This window comes from Brienomyrus brachyistius, chromosome 9, assembly GCF_023856365.1.
Source record: "Brienomyrus brachyistius isolate T26 chromosome 9, BBRACH_0.4, whole genome shotgun sequence".
In the NCBI taxonomy this organism is placed as follows: domain Eukaryota; kingdom Metazoa; phylum Chordata; class Actinopteri; order Osteoglossiformes; family Mormyridae; genus Brienomyrus; species Brienomyrus brachyistius.
In genome coordinates, this window is record NC_064541.1 from 19206259 (window position 1) to 19223933 (window position 17675).

Below are 17675 nucleotides of genomic sequence, written 5' to 3' on the forward strand. Positions count from 1 at the left end.
AGCCTGGGGGGTGGGGGGGGCAAAAAATGGGTACCATTCCAACACGATGTTTTGCTAAAAAAAAAAAATTTTAATAAGTTTTATGGTGTTTTTTTTGCAATACTCATTTAGCCTGAGGTATTCTTCTTGTTACCTTGTAGCCATCTTAAACAATGCTTTGTATTGTTATTGGCGTGTTTTCAAATTGACTGTTGGTAAGACGTTCTGGCTGCCGGTGACGAGTTGCATCACGGTCGATCTTGAATGTTCTACGAAAAATACAGAATCTCTTTTTGTTTGATGCGTGTATATTTTCAGTGTATAAATTGCCCTCGCAGATGTGGCCCAATGAACATTATTCCATAATGTATTACTTTACATTAACTTCAGTTAATGACTTGGTATTTAGAGTATAATCATTAAGAGTAATGTTTGATAGTAAGGGTATTTGTAAATGTTTAAGATTATTCAGAGTATAATGTTTAATGTCACCAGATCCTTTGTTTTACTTAAGGTCGTTCAACTTTTCTTGTTTACACATTTATTTTGTCTTGTTGTTTCTCTTATGCCCTGTTACTCTAGAATGTTTGTTTTAGACGCATTAAGCATTGCTCTTTTCCTTCCTCTCTCTCCTTCTCTCAAAACCCTCCTTGCTTTAATCTTCGACAGAGATGGACAGTTTATCGGACCTTTCGCCACCTGGAACAAACCACATGAGCTTCAGCCAGCAGCCGGTCCCGGGCAGCACGGCAGAACAGCCCGCATCGCCCGTCCCCCTGTCCCACGGCGGTCAGACCTCGGGCCGGGCCCAGCTGCCTGGTCTGCACCCCAGCCTGGTGTCCACTCCAATCAGCCCTCAACTCGTCAACCAGCAGATTGTCATGGCGCAGTTTCTCAACCAGCAGTACGCCGTCAACCGGCTCCTGGCCCAGCAGTCGCTCAGCCAGCAGTACCTGAACCACCCGCCAGTCAACCGAGCCCTCAACAAGCCCCTGGAACCCCAGGTGACCTCCAACACAGAGGTCTCCTCAGAAATCTACCAGTGGGTCCGCGACGAGCTGAAGAGGGCCGGTATTTCCCAGGCAGTCTTTGCACGCGTGGCCTTCAACAGGACACAGGTAAACATCATCATCTGGCACTCCTGACTCACCTGGATCGCTTATCGCTCCATGGATTAGCGTGTTTCAATGACAAAGAGCTGTCCTTCTATGATACCGCCATCGTTGTCACAACGTGCAGGGCCCCCAACGTAGATACCTAATGGAACATTGACCTCACGTTCCGGAACGTTTCTAAAGCAGCCCATTGTTGCATAACACTTGTTAGAATGCTGTGGCCGGCCGGGTCCCGCCCGGAATTCTGAAGACGCCCTGTAGCTCTGCCATCGCCATGTGCTCGGTCCCATAGAACGCCGTGCCAAGTTGAGGCAGACAATCAAGGTTGGCTGTTTTCATCCCAGTAGTCAAACAGCTGCTGCCTGAGCTGTGCTGGGAAATCAGCTTCCCTCAGCGCTCGCCACGTGAGCAAAGAATTAATGAACCTGGGCAAGGTGTCAGCTTAGCTGTGTGGCCCATCGCAATATTACTGCAGTCGAATTGTAATGATAGTGTAATAATGCAAAACTGCAATATCTGTCTGTGGCAAGACTGAAAATTATTTGCGAACACAAAAGGAAGTAACAATAAAAACGCAAATGCTGCCAAGTATATATCTGGTTCTATACTTAACTGCTTACTACTCATTGTGTGAGATTGTGTTTGTTCCGTCTTGGGCATGAATAATCACTTAGCACCTGTAACTGATAAGAAATCGGAGAGCCCGTTAATTTTCTACTCCCCAAATCTTCCTTGAGCACAAAGCCGGATGTGTTTGGGTCCTTCAGTGACGGCACCTACTCAATTCTCTATAGGCCGTTTAGCACTGAATGCATTTTTTTTTTATTATTATTATTTGCATTATTATTAACAGTATTTTCCCGTCAAGATGGAGCTGGCGTGAATCTGTAATGCAGGCAGGAAGCCAGGCCAAGAATGTGGTGCTCATTGTTGTTAAAGCCAATTATTAGAACAATTTGCCCATGAATTCCTGTTGAGCTCGAGTGCCATGACAACAGCTCGCTGTCAGGTGAGGCGAAGGAATGCCGGCGCAGTAATGTACCTGGCAGCCCGCCAGCCCCCTGGGGAGGCGGGGCTTGCTCACAGACCACCACCGAAATGGGCGATTTTAAGTTTACAGCGATGGAAGCTCTAATGTAACGCAGCTTCCTCCGTTCTGGCGAAGGCTGCAGTAACCCGCAGCTCATCGGAGGATTTTAAATTCCAGCAGAACGATAATATCTGTGGTGTGTTTTTATTTTTTTTGGGAGGGGGGGGAAGGGGGTCAAATTTTACACAAACCAGAACCTCTAGCATACTGCATAATTCATTCTGATCTTCTAAATATTCTTATTTATCGTATTCCTTATAATTATTTTCGCTCATAATTAGGGATTTTCTACGCCTCCTTAAACAGGCTGCCGTACATCACAGCCTGTTACATTTTTTATTTTTTTTTGCCAAGATACATGCAGATGATCTGAAAAGAATAAAGCATCTACAGTTTAGAAAGTCCAGCCAGTCGAGAAGTTTAAGTGGAAGTCAGTGGGTCCTCCAGTGCGGCAGGTATCACCTGCTTTTCCAGTGCAGACACGCAGTGAGTCTGGAGCTTATCCCAGGAAGCAAGGGCCATGAGGCGAGGTGCTCACAGTAATGCTGCTTTCTTTTTGTCCGACGCATCTTTGGATCATGGGAAGAAATCAGAGTAGAAAACCCACGCGAGAAATGGGAGAGCTCTGAAAATATAACCCCCCGACAGGAGTCAAACCCACAACCCCAGAGTTGTCAGATCACTCTGCTCTCCACCGCACCACCGTGCATCTCTTTAAATGCTTGGGCTTTAAGAAATAAAGTGATGCTAATTAGCCGCCTGAAGTGTTCACCTACTCAAGTGGAACGAGAATATTCAAGGCAGTGACCCCTCTCCGCGTGGCTAGCCCAGCTCTTCAGTATAAAGACGGACGTTTATTGAAGCTTTAAATAACAGCCTGTGAATATTTATTCCATGATATATCCCTCTGATGTATAATTTTCCTAGCTGACAAATGCAGTGGTTATTATTTGTGACTGAAGTGAACAGCAGAAAGGAATCTGAGAAAGGTCTCCACCAGCCTTTGTTTCTGTGAATGAATGAATTCTGTGAGTCATTGACCAGTCCAGTGCAAAATTCCATAGCCTTAAATATTCAAAATATCATATACTTTATATATATATATATATATATATATATATATATATATATATATATGATATTTTGAATATTTAAGGCTATCGCATTATAATTACTACTTATGCATTTTTATTTAATGCCAACACTGACTAGGATGCTAATTAAAATCAGCAGCCAGTCTAAGTACTTCCAGGTTCAAAGGTCACATGGGTACTCTAAGGCTTTTTAATGGATGACATGTGCTGACCAGTACAGTGAGAGCCAAAATTGCTGGTGTCATGACTGCGCTCTCGTCCTGTGAAAGGGCCTGCTGTCTGAGATCCTGCGGAAAGAGGAGGACCCGAAAACGGCCTCCCAGTCGCTGCTGGTGAACCTGCGCGCCATGCAGAACTTCCTGCAGCTACCAGAGGCCGAGCGGGACCGCATCTACCAGGAGGAGCGGGAGAGGAGCCTGACCGCCGCCTCCGCCATGGGTCCCGCGCCACTGATCAGCACGACCCCGACCCGACCGGTACAGGTGAGACCGCATGGCGTCTCCCGCACTCGTCACCCTGAAATGAGGGTTAAACCAGTCAGCAAGCGATCAAAACCATCATCCACTGCAGCCTCTGGGGCTTTAGCAGCCTCATATCTTTACCGAGAACAGTGTAGTTTGAAAGGCAACCGTGAGCATGGATACCCTGTCAGACTCAGGGGCCCCAGCACTCTATAGGGACCCCAAAATATAAGTTTGGGGGCCCAGTCGGCAACATCTACTGCAGAGGGCTCCCCCAGTTGGCCCCAAGGTGACATTTTGTCAGGGGGTCCACAGTTTGTAACTGCAACTCTACCCGTACTACTGGCACAGGTAATGTACACAGTGGTACTGGTAACCTGAAATAACATACAGTGGTACTGGCAACCTGAAATAACACTCAGTGGTACTGGTAACCTAAAGTAACACACACGGCGGTAAGAGTAACCTGAAATAATCATGTTATGTCTCAACAACAAATTTCCGTTGAATCTCTTCTCCCACACTTTGACCTTTTTTACCTCGATATCTGATTGAACGTAATTGCATAATTTTTTTTTTTTTTTTTTTTAAAGCAACTTTAGCAACTTTTCCAGTTGAGTGGATCTTAAAAGAGGTTTAGTATGTCAGTGGAGTTGAAAGACAAAGCTTGTCTCTATTCGTTTCAACGGAGAGAAAGGCCTTTTTATTGGGGATAATGAGTCCTGCGGTGGAACGGGAGGCCCTTGAAGTGCCGTGAATGTGGGCGGCCATCTTGGCGACAGCGTTACCGTCTGTCCATAAACCAGCCCGAACCCCTGCGACTGTATACCAGCTGGAGGAATGTAGTTTGGTGCTTTTGAAAAGGTAGCTACCACCCGGCAGCCGAGTCGGCTGTCTCACTGGTGAAGGTTTACCTTCAAACTTGGTCTATTTCCAACAATCCGAAGAACAATCTATATTTCTGCAAAAGTTTGAGATCGGAGATGAATCGGCAAGTGTCCTAAATATTCCTTTTCGTACTCCATCACCATTGTCATCTGATAAACCAAATTTTCATCATTTTAAATATGTGTTATATAAATCTTCACATATATCATTATAATTCTTTTTTTTTTTTTTAATTTTGGGTAAATGCAGTAAGCAAAAAAAAGATTCCCATATGAAGTGTGAAATAGGAGAGGTCTGAATCCTGATTTGTGAAGCGTATAGATGTACCGATATATATATAAAATACATCTACACACACGCACTTGTTATAAACAGCAATGAGATTGTATGAATGTGTGAATGGCGAAATCTGTCCATAATCCACTATAAATAGAATGGCTCGGATCTGCGGGAGCCGGTGCCAAGCAGGCGTAGCACTTTAGTACGGCTGATCGGGCTGTAATAATCGATCGCGTTGAAATGCAAGAAGGACTCATTGTCAGATACTATAAGCTTAGGCTTCTTGAGGAAATCAGATTTAAGGTTTTGGAGGGAAAATAGATGCCTGTGTCGGTCTTTAACGACACGGAGCTGTCAGAAGTAAAACCTGACGCCGGTGGAGTTAGCTAGCTGTCTTTTTGCACTGAATTGTTTTGTACATGGTTGTAATCTGTACTTTTTAGTCTCTGTGTGGTCTGGGCTGTGGTTCTGGAGCTCAGAGGTACTCACAGATTGCTTTTTATGACTTTCACTAACCCAGGCACATAAGACTGTGGGGATAACTGTAAGCAGACAAGCGCTGCGCGCACAATCCGGCGTGATTTACGGCAGCGGTGGTGAAAACTCAGCATTGTACCATAAAGTTGTTCGTCACGGTTCGTTGGAAACGAAACACAGCATGAATGACTGATGTTTAATTTCAGCCCAGTTGTCTGTTAGTCACATTACACCCTGTTACGTGGCAGCGTTGCATAATCGCACATTGACTGATTTACGTAGGCCGTATATTAAGGAGGTACTGTACAGTAAATACTGAAATGGATGTAATTGATTTGTACATATTTTTTGCACTTAGACATCAGACATTTTTATCAGTCGCCCTGTAAGGATTTTACTTTTTATGTACAATTAATGAAGGTGCAGGCAAATTCTCAAATCCGATTACACAAAAACAGAAGAAACGTACAATTTGAATACCCAAACTGATCGAGGCTTGTTTCTTGCAAAAGATCATCCCTATAGATGAGAGATAGGAAGGAGCCTGTTCTGTCTTTATTGCCATGTGCACGCTTGGCTAACCTGGCCCTGTTACCTTTTCAGCCCAGGAGAGAGGAATGCAACAATACCAGGCCTGAGGACTGGAATCCCAGGATTCCTGTGGGCATTTCACCCGTGAGTAGGCCCCGCCCTCCAGCACCATGGTTACCATGCATCCTTTGGGCTACTTCGCACACGGCCACAGAGTGGACTGAAGCGAACTGGACAATTTCTGTGGCCTAGAAAGGAAGCTGCCTGTCTTACTGAATCCCAGTGCCTTTGCTGAAAATGTTGTAAAATAACACAAAATTGCCGTCAGAATAGGTCTGGGTATTCTTCGCTCGTTTAATTCAAGCTTCTGTGCAATGGCTTATTTAATTTGTTTTTGAAGGGATGTTACATTATAAAGCATTTGAGAGAAAGAAATTCAAATTGAAGCCTTTTATTTGTAAGTCTATTAAAGAAATCAGATTTTATTTGAAGTAAATTACAGTGACCAGCATTGTATTAGGGGAGTCTGTATTATGAAGTTGTGTTTAGTCTACGTAACATTTATCCATTTTCAGATCCTAACTCATAATATGCTTACTGATTTTGGTAACTTTTTGATTTTGGTTTTCACCATCAAAGGATTTTGTACAGGAATCTATATATAATAGAATATATATATATATATATATATATATATATATATATATATATATATATATATATATATATATATATATATATATAATCTTATTTAATCGAAGTTGGCATTTTCACCTAATTTTTTGCCAAATTAGCCTTGTAATGGGAAATAAGGTTTTTGTCATTGCAGTTTAAGTAGCTGCTCTGTTTGCCCTTGTACAGTTAGAGGACGGGTCATTGCTTTTTGTAGAAGCCTTGAAGAATTCATGTAAAACTCCTGACCAGCTCCCCACTAACCACTGTTTCCCAATCCGGTCCTTGGGAAAGCCCACATAGTCCCTCCCAGTAGGGTGCGTAAATGCGGAGTGTGAGACGGGGAGTGAAATACACACCGACTGCGGCTCCTCGAGGAGCAGATTGGGAAACACTCTGCTGATGGCTTTCATCGGCGTCTCCTTTCCTCTGGACGCAGGTGAAACCCTCACCCCTCCCCACGGAGTGGAACGGGAAGTCCGACAGCAGCATCCTGAACATAAATGCCACCATCTACGACGAGATTCAGCAGGAGATGAAGCGCGCCAAAGTGTCCCAGGCCTTGTTCGCTAAGGTGGCTGCTTCTAAGAGCCAGGTATGCACATCAGCAGGCCGCCATCTGCTTACCCTACACGGGGAATAATGCCCGCAAATTTAATCGGTTAAACTTTTTCCTAGAGTCCAGAGTCGTCTAGGTTTTCCCCCTTTTAGATGTAGCACCACAGACGCATGCGAGCTGAAGTTTTGAAGTTTGTTTCGAAACGCCAACATCTGTAGGCGTCCACAGATCTAGTATCTAGACGTCGTGTCAGAACTCGTGTCGCGCTTCAGCCCCGTAGTTTTGGTAGCCATCTGCAAAATTTGATAGAATCTTCAAAGAGGAATATCGTCGATGCTGTTCGTTAATTACAGACTGCGACTTGTAGTAGTGTCAGACTGATTTTTCGCACATTTTTTGATTTATTGATAGTTGTAGGAGTCCAAGGTTCACAAAGCAATATTTTGCAATAAAGTAAATGTGATTTTTGTGGCTTTAGTTTTGTCAGTTGAACTAACAATTACATAGAGAGAAGAGTCAAGAATACCAGACCTAATTTCAGGCCTCTTCTACATGTTGTTATGATTTGTGTTATTATTGTTGTTGTTTACGAATAGTAATATTTTCTGCATCTGTGTACATTTCTGCTTCTGCGAAAAGCAAAAAGCTTTTCGGAACAGGGCGTTCAGGGTCATTGGTGCGTTCTGCTGAGTGAACTGATTTTAATAGCAGATAGGTTCTATCCCCCCCCCCCCCCACCCCGTTGTATTGCAGTCAGACACAAGCCTTTTTTTTTGTCAATGAGTTTAAAGACGTGCACCACTGCTGGGGGAGCAGCAGCCACTCTGCCTTTCTGCTTCTTTGCGCTGGTTTTCCCGCCTCCGCCGCCCTGGTGGCCTCCGTCCGCGCGCACTGCCAGCTCGCAAGCAGCCGCATTAAGAGCCGTGCTAATTGCACTGCTCAAAGGAGGCCTGGGAGAGCCCTTATCTGCACCTCCCCTCCCCGCACCGTGGCCATGAGGGGGCGCTGGCGTGCCGGCCCAACCCGGCCAGAAACAGCCAGTGAGCGGTAGACTCCCCAGCGGGGAGGTATTTCCGTAGGGTCAGTGCCTGGCAGGAATCAGTTGCTCCACCAGTGCACCTTTTCCCGTCCAACTCCCTTGTCTGCCTGGGAGCTCACTGCAAGAATCCCCAGTCGTGGAATGTGGCGATGCATCTTTCTGGAGCTCCGGTATGAGGATGGGGAGTGCCCCTGAGAGAGCACTGAAGAGCGGTTGTCGTAGGTGCCCCTGAGAGAGCACTGCGGCGGGGTTAGAGGCGGAAAGGGAGGGGGGACGTGGAAACAGACCGCTAGGAGGCAAGTGGTGAGACCTGTGAGACCATCTGAGACTTTAAGGTTAACGACCACAGGAAGACTCCGTAACAGATCTGACTCATTTGCGCATCCTTACTTTTAGATCTGGACGGGAATCCGTTATGTCTGTTTCAGAATGAATAAGCTCTTAGGATCCCAGGCTGTCATGGCAGTGGATAATATTAAGGAGATTTTTAAAAATACAAATTAATTTGTTTGTTTTAATAGAGTGCCGTGTAAATTAATCGCGTGAAGGGAAATAATGCCGTTCGGTAATTGGTTTGGGTGGAATTTCGTGACGCATTTTGGTTTGGATTGAGGATGTGCAGTCCTGCCGTCACCCATCGCACTGCCTTTGCACTGCCTTCGCACTGCGTCTGATTGCGGAGCACACGGAGCAGGGAGCACCTCTTTGGAAGTGACCAGTGCCGAAGAGCCCCCACCCCTTCCAGAAACCCGGAAGGGCCTGTGGTAATTAGCAAGTCTCTAATGAGACAGAATGTCACTGATCTGGTGGTGTGCTGCTTTGCGTATGGGTGGGGGGGTTGCCGGGCACTGGGGTGCCCTACCATCTGTCACACGGCACCCATCGTCCCCCTCCCGAGGGGCACGGGGAGTGCGATGGCGGGATGCAGCCTGAGGGGGTGCTGCCGGACCTTGGGCCTGCATATGGACACAGCCCCCCCCCGAGCAGCTCACACACACACACACACACACACACACACACACACACACACACACACACACACCCCCAGGGTGTGTTTCACGGTCAGCCCGTGACCGTAGCTGTGTCACGTCCTCTGTGTTTGGAAGGTGCAGCGTGTCACCTGGCCGGAGCAGGTGTGGTCAGCATGGGAGGAGAGCCGAGAGGGGATTGCTTTGGCACTGGGAGCACCAGATCAGAGCCATTCCAGAGGAAAAATGTCACAGCGATTCTGCTCCTGTGGGGGAGGGGGCCCGAGATCCTGGGGGAAATTCTGCGGTCCGATTTTCCAAAAAAGAAGATAAACAGAGAACTTGTGTTTTTTTTTAATCCTTTGACTTGTAGATGAACAGAGAATGAGATCATTACCAAAGGCTGTGGTTGTTATTAATTGGTTGATTTATTTATCTTGTTGCTTGGATATTATGTTTCCAGGGAAACGGCCACAAAGATGCCATTCTCTGTACTATTAGAGGCAAATTTTCTTGAACTGGAGACCCGTCTGAATAATTAATTTTGCTGCGTGAATCATCGCCTCCCTCCAAAAAAGCAGTGCGGTCCCCGAGACGAGCTCTTCCTGTCGTTTTCATAATGGCCTGAACGATCCACCCATCAGACTTATTTTTTTTCCTCTGCACCTCCCCCCACCCCCAGCGCTGCCCAGCAGATCCACCACATCACAGCTAACTCGACTGCGAAACTTTAAGAAATTATTTTCTCAAATGTCTTATGTCCGGTACCCCCCATCGGCCCCATCTTCTCTGGCTCTGTACCCAAATACCCCCCATCACCCTTGAGAGATTCCCTCTCCCCCAGGCTCCTGTATGAGAGAGATTTTGGCCTATTATCCGGCTGCGGAGCTGCCACCGCCCGCCTCCCGCCGCTTATCGCCCGCAGAAGCGCGCCCGTGGTCCTGCAGCCCCTCTCCATCTCCTCTGGCAGACCACACAGGGCTTGTTCTGAGGCCCGTTCTCACTAATCTGATCAGGCAGGCAAATACGCCGGGAAAACCGCTTTAATGATCCCTCTAATTACCTCAAGTCAATACCAACTGTATTATTAGACTCCGGGAAAATATTCCATTAGGGTGCCCCCTGTGGGACTCCCCCGCGCGCGCCGATGTCACGCGCCGCGCGCCCCCACGCTTGTAATTAATTTTATTTACACACGCAGGAATGCACAAGGTCGCACCTGCAGCCCAGAGCCGCTCGCCTGCCCCTGACTCGCCCGCCTAATCAGATCTGTCATAATTACCATTGTGCATGTTTCTGACACACGCTGGGAAATATTTCAATTTAAGCACAGCTACCAGCAGCCCCAGATGCAGCGTAAGAGCTGCTGCTACAGAGGGTATGTTAGTGTGACCCCCCCCCCCCCTCCAACACACACCTCCATACCCTCCCCCCTACCCTACCTCTCTCCCCCTTCTGTCTCAGTGCCTGTTTCTTCCTGCTTTCCTTTTCCTTTACCTCTTTCTCTCTCTCACTTCCTTTCTCCGGCCTGCGTGTATCCTGTAAATTTCTAGAACTCGATAACAGCCCATTAGGCAGTTTAACCACAAACAGCTTGTTTGCTGCCTTTATTTATTTATTTAAATATTTAAATTGAAATCACACATGACAAGCAAAAACTGTCCATCTGTTTTCTCCAGCATTATTAGTGGCGTATCTGTACGGTCCCATGGCCTCCAAACCAACCCCCCCGGCTTCAGATTTTCTCGCGGCTATGAGGTAATTTGTCGAGGAGCCCTGGAAGCTTTGCCTCACCACTGTGACGTCGAGGTTTTTCCCGTCATGCTGAGTCATTCTGCGGATGACTAAGATGTGGCGACGGTTGGGGAATCGCTTGATTGTCAAAGCAGTCGACTTAATATAAATCTGGATGTGTGTCAAATAAACAACAGATATAGGAATGGAAAAAGAAACGTGTGTGTGTGTGTGTGTGTGTGTGAGTAGGTGTGTATGTACAACATAAGAATTATTATTATTTTTAATTTTGTAGATTGATGGCCATCGCTGTCTACAACACCAATATGTTCTGATAGAGGGTCTCAGTCTATTATTCTCGAAATTAAAATTCGCTACATTCTTGCCATCCGGTAGTAAGCTGTAATCATTTCTGCTTGTTTGTTGATCCATCTTCAGATTAGCGTTAGCGCGAGTATTTTTTCCATTTGCAAACACGCTGACTCTGCTGTGTTTGGTGCACCTTATCTTGGAGGGGGGGGGGTGATATTAATCTGGTTTGAAGTGTTCATTAAGTCCTTCACGCGTTTAAAAATCCCAAAATAATAACTTGTAAAATGTAATATAATTGAAGAATTTGCGTGGGGGGGGGTAAAACTCGCCAGCTGCCCCCCCCCCCCCCACCATGACGCAGCAGAATGTACAGAACGCTTACCTCCCCGTCTGTCAGTCTTTGCGGGCAGCAGAATCCCCAGTGCGACTGAAGAAGTCGTGACCTTCACCCCCAAAAAGTGCTGATTTTATGTAGCGCATGCCACCCCCCCCCCCCCCCCCCCGTGTGTGTGTGTGTGTGTGTGTGTGTGTGTGTGTGTGTGTGTGTGTGTGCGCGTGCACGGGGCCGCGGTGTCACTCGCGAGACGGGCGTGCGGCGCTCGCTGTCCCCGAGCAGATGTTCAGACGTGTGCGGCACAGCGACAGCCGCCATGACTCTCCTGCCTTTTTTCTATCATTTTTTTTTATCGTTTATTAAAGGCACTCCGCTGATCAGAGGCGGCAAACTTGGGGAGAGCGATATGTGCGCTCCAAAGGTTAGACTCGCTGAAATATTATATTGCACGTTTTATCACGCCTAATTAAGCTGTGATTTATTACCTTTCTGAAAGCTTCTGAATTTGTTTGAACTATCAGAAAATGTATGTTTTCTGACTGGCTTCTTTTATATTTCTGTGTCCGTTGTAAAATGAGCCATCGGAGTCCTACAGCAATTTTGATATGCAGTTATTTTAATGTTATTACATCACTCAAGGAGGAATGGCCATTAAAAATGGCTGACTAAACCACCTATATCAGATCAATTTACAGTTGTACAAGTTAATCTATTTTTTTCTTAAAGGTTTTTTTTTGCCACTGTGCAGTTTATAAGTAATGCAGCCTGCGTAGGTTTAATTTGAACACCTTGAAAGTTATTCCATCTGGTGGGGGCCCCCTCCAGGGACCGCTAGTTGCTCTGAAGAGATGAATGCGAGGTGGTTGGTCCAGGTGGAGTTGTACACAGCAGACTTTCGTTTCTCCGCGGCTGTCATCTGTGCTTGAAGACCAAACGGGGCAGGTTCCTCGTCTTGCACGGGGGGGTTGGCCCTCACCTGTCTCTACAATCTTGTGGGCCCTTGGTCAATGGAACCACAGCCCTAGTTCATGGACTGCTTAAGCCTATGCATGTCCTATGACCCGAATAAAAGAACTTTATATAGAAATTGCACATTATGCTGGATTTGCTTGAGTTGTTCCAGGCGTCCGAAGAGATTCCCATCACCTTTTCTGGGCCGCTGGAGTCGGGAATATCTGCCCCCCCTCCCCGTGTTTCCTTTACCCAAAGATGCCAGCAAGAAAAAAATTATAAAATTTTTAAACAAAGGCTCAGAGCAGGTTCTATTTGCATAATAAGATTTCCTCCAAACATGCTCGTCTATTTTCAGCGGGTTTGCTTATTGTTGCAGGAGATTCACATATGCCGCGAGAACACAGACGAACGTGCGCGAATGTTTCCCCCGTCGGCAGATGGACGCGGCGAGCGAACAGCGAGGCCCGTCTGTGCGCCCGCCACGCGCGTGCGCCTGTGTGCCCGCGGACCGCGCCGAATAACAGGTTTCGGTGTGCCACGCTACCCTTTCCAGTTTATCCTCTAAAAAAAAAAATTAAATGAAAAATTCATCGTTCTGCTCTGGGCCAGAGCCAAGATGAAGGATAAGAGAACAATACCCCTCTGTCCCCCCACCCCCCTTAGTCCTTCCTCTGACGTGCAAACGGTTCCCCCTCCCTTGTCAGTGTTTTTTGTTGAGCCATTCGCAAGCTGCAGTGACACATCTCGATGTTTGACTTCAGATGAGTTCCTCTCCTTCGTGATGGAGTTTTGGTCTCCTTCACCCCCCCCCCCCCCCCATTAAGTATTTATAGTACAAAAATATATGATGAAACTTGGAAACAAGGTGATTATCACTCGTTGGTCCATGTACTTGTTGTAAGAGACTTTTAAAAACATTTCAAATCTGGGAAATTGGCTTGAAGCATCGCTGTGTGAGTCTGTTGCGATGCTGGAGAACAGACTCGTGTCGGGCCCTTGGTGCACGGGGCCCCTGTGCTGGGTTGTGGAGGGATCCAGGGGGCCCTGTGAATGAGGGGCTGTTCTCTGACAGAGTGAGCCTCTGAGCACGCTGCTGTCACGTGTCTGCATCACAATGACACACACACACACACACTGTTGTGTAACTTCACAGAGCCTACACATTGAATTTGGCTGTTGTCCTCCCCAAACGCTTTTTTAAATCCAAATGACCCTTTGCTGGTTTAACACAAGTGCATAGTGGAGTTTGTGCAGGTTCTGTGTGTGTGTCTGTAGGATTGATGCACAAAGGTTTATTAGCCTACAGTTCTTCGTGACCCTTGACCTCTGCTGAGGAAGAGGCTCAGCTGAGATTTCAGTCTCCATGAACAGGACTGTTTCTGGATAAACAAACAGGGACACCTCCCCCTACCCCAATTCCCAACTCCCATCTTGTGTGCCCATGGCTAATTATAGATTCCTACTGAAAGAGTTCTGTCTGCTGGGATCACTGGATACGGATCTTGTCCATATCTGTGTGCACTGAAGAGAAACCGTGTTTCACAGAGATCCTGACCATGGTCTGGGCTGCTTGGAATAGCTAAGGTGAGAACATCTGACCAAAAGTTGCTTTCAGCAGTTCTGTCGTGTCCCATCCACAGCACCAGTAACAAGACTTAAACGTAGGTCGCCTAGTTCCAGTCATGCTCTCTTACACGTCGGTGAAGTCCGGATGTTACCTGAGGCATGTAAAATACATGTTTTTCATATCAATCTACAACAATTGATATTTTCATTTTTTGCCCTTTCCCTGACTGTTCCTTAGCTGCTGTCATATACAATATCTGAAAGGAATTGTTTGGAAAAAAAAAAATTAAATGTATGCTTTTTGTATAAAATCAGTTTTTGACTGTCCTGTTCAGAAAGCAACCTAACTTGTCGTAATTATATTACGATATATTTTCTCCAGCCTGTTTTGGGTCTTCCCCGGGGTCTCCTCCCAGTGGGACATGCCCAAAACACTGTCCCAGGGGGGCACCCAGGAGGCATCCTAGATAGATGTGGGAATTTGCCCAACTAGTCTACTTTTGCTCTGTGGGCTTGAAAAGGGCATATGACCGTGTCCCTCCGGTGTCCCTGTGGGGGGTGCTTCAGGAGTATGGGGTACATGGTCCATCAGGGAACGGATTACGGACCGGGCCAGCGGGGCCGCTGCCCAGGGGCCCTTGGGGTGCAGGGGGCCCGTGGGGCCCCTAGCCCAAAACAATTTGCAACGCTTATCAACAATGTATTTTCGTTTGTCTATTTTAGAGGGCCTACATTCTTTGATCCTCTGCCTACAAGGGCCCCTGACCCTATAGGGAGGGCGTTTGGCTGCCAAGGGCCCTTGAATTGTGGTGGTTGTGGTGCTGGTGCTGGTGCTGGTGGTGGTGGGGGGGGCCTCGCGAACGTTTTGCCCAGGGGCCCACACAACCCATAATCCCTCCCTGTGGTCCATTGTTCCCTGTGAGTTTGGTTTGCATCGCCAGCAGTAAGTCAGACTTGTTGCTGGTGGGTGTTGAGCTCTGCCAGGGCTGCCCTTTGTCACCAATTCTGTTAACTTTTATGGACAGAATTTCTAGGCGTAGCCAAGTGGCAGAGGGGGTCCGGTTCGGGGCCTCAGCATCGCGTCCTTTTTGCAGATGACGTCGTCCTGTCGCTGTCATCAGCCGGTGACCTGCAGCCTGCACTGGGGCGGTTTGCCGCTGAGTGTGAGGGGGCCGGGGTGAAGACCACTGCCTCCAAATCTGAGGCCATGGTTCTCAGCCGGAAAAGGATGGAATGCTCTCCTGCCTCGGCGGAGGAGTGTCTCAGGGTTTTGTTCACAAGTGAGGGGAAAAAGGAGCATTTACAGACGGATACGAAAGACATTGCTAGTTATCCTATTAATGTGTTAGCAGTCTGGATCATTAGCAGCTGTCTAACTCAACCGACGTTACTAGTGTAGCTGTGCTTACATTCTAAGGCTTGCATAGATTTTTAATTATATTTATAGATTGGTTCTGAACTTCTGCATGTGTGCTTAATTCAGCCAGGTCATTGTTGTGTGAGTTTGGATTAACCGTGTTAATAGGAGGTTGAAACAACTGAGCGTCTCTGTTCTGGATCCACCGGAACCAACATCAGTCAGGAGAAATTCAAATCCCTCTACATGCAAATTAAAAAGCCCACAGTAAACATGGCAGAGAAACAAGGTGGGCCGGCTCTCTTTATATGCCCCCCCCCCCACCCTATCTCAGGTTTGATGTGGGTTTTTGGGGGAAGCTGGAATTGAGGGGGGCAGCAGAAATGCTGAGTTATCTCCGGCGTGCAGTGCGGCCACGTGACTCTGGGCCTGGCACTCGTTCGTGGTCCAGTGCCGTCTCACGGTAATCCGGCAGAACCGAGACATGTGTCGCCACACTTCGGATGTGGGATCACTGTGCGGTGGGCAGCAAAGGGGTTCCGCTTTGGATTTGGGCTTGCACGCCCTGTGCCATCCCTGTGGAATGTTCTTGAATTTGGTTCATCTCCACCCCACCCCCCCCACTGCAGAACTGGTGCTGAAATCTTAGAGCCAAGCTCAGCTAGCAGTCTGAGAACATGCGCGTGTATAAACTCCTGTTTGGAGACCTGACTGATTAATGCACTCTGACCATGATCACAGGTCACACTCAGTCTTTATCGAAGCTGGTCCATTATCACGGGGGGTGGGGGGAGATGGGCGACCAGTCGACAGTTTTTTTTTTTTTTTTTTTTTTTTTTTTTTTTTATTCCTCTCCTCTGTTGTCTTCTGCCTTTCCCTCATCCATCCATCCATCCTTCCATTCCACCCTTTTCCATGCACCGTTCTGTATAAACGATGTGACGGATTGCTGCACAGTCCTGTCAGGCTCCATGGGATGACTCTGCTGTGAAAGGCGCTATATAAAAGTGAATTGAATCGAACGTAAAATGCTTAGTTGCCGCTGCGGCATCATCGCTGGAGATAGTGAGGACTGAGGAAGGTCATGTTTGCCCCTGCACCCTAGGGCTGGCTGTGTGAGCTGCTGCGGTGGAAGGAAGACCCGTCCCCAGAGAACCGGACCCTGTGGGAGAACCTGTCGATGATCCGCCGCTTCCTGAGCTTGCCACAGGCGGAGCGCGACGCCATCTACGAGCAGGAGAGCAACGTGGGCCAGCAGCATCACGTCGACCGGCCTTCCCACATATTACACGTACCTTCAGAACCCCTGCAGGTGACTGGATGCACGCAGTCCACAGAGTCCTCGGCCTCCTGCGCACATTTCTTACTTCTGTTTACTTTTAACTTTATTAATCTGGATCCAGTCATTCATGTGCTACGGCTCCTGGACCAAGACGGCAGCTCTGCTGCCTCTGACTGATCCAGGATCTCAGGATCTGAGGCTTATATTTTGAGAACTTCAATTGCTTTTAAAAAATAATTTTAAACATTTTAGCTACAGTAAAGTTTACAATAGTAGCGTTCCCTCGTCCCCGTACGTGTGCAGACTTGGAAAACACATTGGTGTCATTTGTACTTCGGTTCCCTGAATTGAATGCAGATGCAGAGGGAGCTGTGACTCCACAGCTATACTAGCTTAGGGATTCTTCATGGGGGCGCAGTGCTGCTCTTCTCAGGGTTTCAGCTGCACTTCATTGTTCCTGCACAGTGTGTTGTGTTCAATCTGATATGACACAACCCAGCAGAATAATTACATTGTTAACAGAAAAGAACATGATAGGATTATCGCACTGTCTGTGACTGGCAGCCATCTACAGATAGGATTTTGTATACATGCTTAGTTTGGATTTTTTCTACGTCATATGAACGGGCAGTAAAAAAAAAATATATATATGTGTGTGTGTGTGTGTGTGTGTGTGTGTGTGTGTGTGTGTGTCAAATCAACAGGCTAAGAATTTCGAGGTCTTCATTCTAAACGTAAATGCCTGCCATAAACATTTTGGCAGTACAGAGGCCACCACTCGGGGATTGATTAGTCATGCTTTCTTGTTCAACTCTCGACTATCGTCATAGCGATGATAGTATCTGGGTAATTCCAGCCCTGGACGATGGTACATGGCTGTATTATGGAGAAAGTGCCAGGAACACAGCAGTTGGAAACAGGAAAGTTAATCTGATGTTTTATGCGTCTAAATGCCCCCCCCCCTCCCCCATCTGTTTTCTTGTT

The 17675-nt window shown here is 47.1% G+C and overlaps 1 protein-coding gene across 8 annotated transcripts in view; it reads left to right on the forward strand.

Moving 5' to 3' along the window:
- LOC125749234 (DNA-binding protein SATB1) overlaps positions 1-17675 on the forward strand; it is a 43061-nt gene that overhangs the window by 23548 nt on the left and 1838 nt on the right. For all 8 annotated transcript variants that reach the window (XM_049026286.1, XM_049026285.1, XM_049026292.1 and 5 more), the window contains 5 exons: positions 649-1097; positions 3548-3760; positions 5987-6058; positions 7026-7181; positions 16515-16721. In XM_049026286.1, the coding sequence (XP_048882243.1) occupies positions 649-1097; positions 3548-3760; positions 5987-6058; positions 7026-7181; positions 16515-16721 (1097 nt within the window). The remainder of the gene's footprint in view (positions 1-648; positions 1098-3547; positions 3761-5986; positions 6059-7025; positions 7182-16514; positions 16722-17675) is intronic.